We start from the raw sequence: 3,887 nt of genomic DNA on the forward strand, positions 1-3,887 counted from the left end.
CTGGCGGGGTCCCTGCTGAGAGGATCCCCCCATTTCTTGGTGGGGTCCCTGCTCAGAGGGTCCCTGCCCACAGGGTTCCCCCATTTCCTAACGGGGTCCCTGCTCTGAGGATGCCCCATTCCCTGGCAGGATCCCTGCCCAGAGGGTCCCCCCATTTCCCAATTCCCTGGCAGGAATTCCCCAGAGCAGGGCCACCAGGTGGGTGTTTGGGCTGCTGGCACCTCCCTCAGCCCCGGCACCGAGCCTGGCACCGGGGACGGAGCCCGCGGGGCGCAGCCCGGGCCCTGCCCTGCCCGGACAGGTCGGGCCGGTCCCGGGGCCCTGGGAGCTGCACGGTGCTCATGGCCGAGCCTCCCCGGAGCCTCCCGGGCCGCTGTCCCGGGCTCGGCTCGGTGCTGGAGGGGCTCCAGGCCGGGCTGCAGCGCCGGGCCCGGCGGCTCTGCTGGGCCGGGCTGCTGCTGCTCTATGCGGGCTGGCCGAGCTGCCTCACCCCCGCCCTGCGCTACAGGCTGCTCTTCGGGATGCTCTACCCGGCCTACGCCTCCTACAAGGCTGTGAAGGCAAAAAACATCCGGGAATATGTGAGTCAAGTGCTTGGGGAGCCCTTTTCTTGGGCTCCTGTGCCCCCTTTTCTTGGGGCTCCTGTCCCCTCTTTTCCTGGGGTTCCAGGGCTCCAATCCCCCTGCCTTTTCCTTGGGGCTCTCCTCACCCCCCTTTTCTTTGGGGCTCCAGTCCCCCCCTTTCTGGGGCTCCAATCCCCCTTTCCAGTCCCCAGTTACCATTTCTGGGGTTCACCCCTCCTTTTCCCAGGCTCCAAGTCCCCCCTTTTCCCCAGACTCCAGTGTCCCATTTCCAGAGTTCAGCCACCCTTTCCCAGGGCTCCAGTACCCTCTCCTTTTCTGGGCCTCCATTCCCCCCCTTTCCAGGCTCCAGTCCCCCCTTTCCAGGCTCCAGTCCCCCCTTTCCAGGCTCCAGTCCCCCCTTTTCCCTGAGCTCCAGTCTCCTTTTCCCAGGCTCCAGTGGCCCTTTCTGGGGTTCAGCCCCTTTTCCCAGTCTCCAGTCCCTCTTTCCAGTCTCCAGTTCCTCTTTCTGGGCCCCAGCCCCTCTTTCTCAGTCTCCAGTGCCCCTTTCTGGGCTCCAGCCCCCAGTGTCCCTGATGTGCTCCCTGTGGCTCCCCAGGTCCGATGGATGATGTACTGGATCGTCTTCGCTCTCTTCATGACCACGGAGACCTTCACCGACCTCCTCATCTCCTGGTGAGCCTGGGGAGGGACTCTGCCTGTCCCCAAACCCCCCCAGATGTTGGAGGGGACCATGAGGTGCCTTTGGACCCCCCCATCACCTGCCTTTTTGCCCAGGCTCCCCTTCTACTACGAGGTGAAGATGGCTTTTGTCATCTGGCTGCTGTCCCCGTACACGCGCGGGGCCAGCCTGCTCTACCGCCGCTTCGTGCACCCCACGCTGACCCGCAGGGAGAAGGTAAAACCCCAAAATCCGGGGGTTCTGGGGGTCCCCCTGCCCAGCCTGGGGGGGGTTAGCCCCTCCTTGAGTTGGGGTGGTGGCAGCCCGGGGATGTGGCATTGCTCCAGGTCGTGGGAGGTGATAATGCACAGGGATGTGGCGTGCACTGGGGGGTGACAATGCTCAGGGAACTCAGGGAATGCTCCAGGTGATGGCATTGCCCTGGGAGGTGACAATGCTCAGGGACATGGTGATGAACTGGGGGGTGACAATGCTCAGGGGACTCAGGGAATGCCCCAGGTCATGGCATTGCCCTGAGAGGTGACCATGCTCAGGGACATGGTGATGAACTGGGGGGTGACAATGCTCAGGGAATGCTCCAGGTGATGGCATTGCCCTGGGAGGTGACAATGCTCAGGGACATGGTGATGAACTGGGGGGTGACAATGCTCAGGGGACTCAGGGAATGCCCCAGGTCATGGCATTGCCCTGGGAGGTGACAGTGCTCAGAGACATGGCATTGCCCTGGGAGGGGACAATGCCCTGGGACATGGTGATGCACTGGGAGGTGGCAGTGCCCTGGGACATGGTGATGCACTGGAAGGTGACAGTGCCTAGGGACATGGGGATGCCCTGGAAGTGACAGTGTCCTGGGAGGTGACAATGCTGAGGGACATGGTGATGCCCTGGGAGATGACAATGCTCAGAGAATGCTTCAGGACATGGCATTGCCCTGGGGGGTGACAATGCCCAGGGGACATGGTGATGCCCTGGAAGTGACAGTGCCCTGGGACATGGGGATGCCCTTGAAGGTGACAGTGCCTAGGGACATGGGGATGCCCTGGAAGTGACAGTGTCCTGGGAGGTGACAATGCTGAGGGACATGGTGATGCCCTGGGAGATGACAATGCTCAGGGAATGTCCCAGGACATGACATTGCCCTGGGAGGGGACAGTGCCCTGGGACACGGGGATGCACTGGGGAGTGACAGTGCCCAGGGAGGTGACAATACCCAGTGACATGGGGATGCCCTGGGAAGTGACAATGCCCAGGGACCGGGCCATGCCCCAGAGGTGGCAGTGCCCAGGCCACCGCCCTGCCCTGCCAGCACGTCCCCGTTTGTCTCTCAGGACATCGACGCGTTCCTGGTGCGCGCCCGTGAGCGCGGCTACGAGACCGCGCTGAGCTTTGGCAAGAGGGGCCTCAACCTGGCGGCCACCGCCGCTGTCCAGGCAGCCACCAAGGTACCCATTAGGGTGACAGGGAGGGTGACATGCCCTGGGCTGGGGTCTGATCTGTCCTCTCCGTGTCCCCCGTGCAGAGCCAGGGCGCGCTGGCCGGGCGGCTCCGCAGCTTCAGCATGCACGACCTGCGCTCCCTGCCCGAGCAGGCCCCCGTGCACTTCCAGGACCCGCTGTACCTGGAGGAGCAGGGGAGCCTCCAGCAGCCCTTGGGTGAGCAGCTGAGGGGTCACAGAGAGGGGGGACCCAGCAAAGCCCACGGTGGCCGTGCTGGAGGTGGCACGTCCCCTCTGTCCCCAGGCCTCCGCTATGAGAGCGAGTCAGACGAGGAGGAGCTGTGGTCGGACTCGCAGGTGTCCCCCTCGGTGTCCCCATGCCGGGGTGCCAGACCCCTGTCCCGCTGGCAGAGCCTGAGAACCCTGAGGAAGAACCCAGGAAAAGAGGTGACCTGGGAGGGGGACACACACTGGGGATGTGGGGCTGTGTCAGGGGGTCCTGACTGTCCTTGTCCCTGTCCCTTTCCCTGCCCAGGGCTCTTGCCGACTCCTGCGCAGCCGGACCAGGAGGAGAGCGGCTCTGTCAGAGCAGGAGAGCTGAAAATGCCAGGAAACTGCCAGGAGGCTGGAGAGGAATTTGCTGCTGCGGCATCAGGAGGGACCTGTGGCTCCTGGCACCCCCTGGGGAGGCTCCTTGTGTCCTCAGAGTGGCTTCTGCACCCCTGGGGAGGCTCCTCGTGTCCCCAGGGTGGCTCCTGGCACCCCCTGGGGAGGCTCCTGCACCCCTGAGAAGGCTCCTTGTGTTCCCTGGGGAGGCTCCTGCACCCCTAGGGACGCTCCTGGTGTCCCCAGAGTGGCTCCTGGCACCCCCTGGGGATGCTCCTTGTGTCCTCAGAGTGGCTCCTGCACCCCTGGGGAGGCTCCTCGTGTCCCCAGGGTGGCTCCTGGCACCCCCTGGGGAGGCTCCTGCACCCCTGAGGAGGCTCCTTGTGTTCCCCAGGGTGGCTCCTGCACCCCTAGGGACGCTCCTGGTGTCCCCAGAGTGGCTCCTGGCACCCCCTGGGGAGGCTCCTTGTGTCCTCAGAGTGGCTCCTGGCACCCCCTGGGGAGGCTCCTGCACCCCTGGGGAGGCTCCTTGTGTCCCCAGGGTGGCTCCTGAACCCCTAGGGAAGCTCCTGCACCCCTGGGG

General features: G+C 64.7%; 1 protein-coding gene across 1 annotated transcript; it reads left to right on the forward strand.

Moving 5' to 3' along the window:
- The first annotated feature begins 300 nt into the window (after window positions 1-300).
- On the forward strand, window positions 301-3,349 carry LOC118695270 (receptor expression-enhancing protein 4-like). The gene is made up of 7 exons (XM_036396742.2): window positions 301-581; window positions 1,180-1,256; window positions 1,359-1,479; window positions 2,592-2,705; window positions 2,783-2,915; window positions 3,003-3,145; window positions 3,234-3,349. Exons 1-7 carry the CDS (start codon window positions 342-344, stop codon window positions 3,297-3,299), a joined length of 894 nt encoding a protein of 297 aa, XP_036252635.1. The 5' UTR covers window positions 301-341; the 3' UTR covers window positions 3,300-3,349.
- Window positions 3,350-3,887: the final 538 nt, after the last annotated feature.

The sequence above is a fragment of the Molothrus ater genome, chromosome 28, assembly GCF_012460135.2.
Source record: "Molothrus ater isolate BHLD 08-10-18 breed brown headed cowbird chromosome 28, BPBGC_Mater_1.1, whole genome shotgun sequence".
Taxonomy (NCBI): domain Eukaryota; kingdom Metazoa; phylum Chordata; class Aves; order Passeriformes; family Icteridae; genus Molothrus; species Molothrus ater.

Excerpts from the sequence above, each read along its gene's own strand:
- LOC118695270 (XM_036396742.2), top strand. The coding sequence starts at position 342 with ATGGCCGAGCCTCCCCGGAGCCTCCCGGGCCGCTGTCCCGGGCTCGGC. Across the intron at positions 1,257-1,358 it reads ACCGACCTCCTCATCTCCTG|GCTCCCCTTCTACTACGAGG; the intron begins GTGAGCCTGGGG and ends CTTTTTGCCCAG. Across the intron at positions 2,916-3,002 it reads GAGCCTCCAGCAGCCCTTGG|GCCTCCGCTATGAGAGCGAG; the intron begins GTGAGCAGCTGA and ends CTCTGTCCCCAG.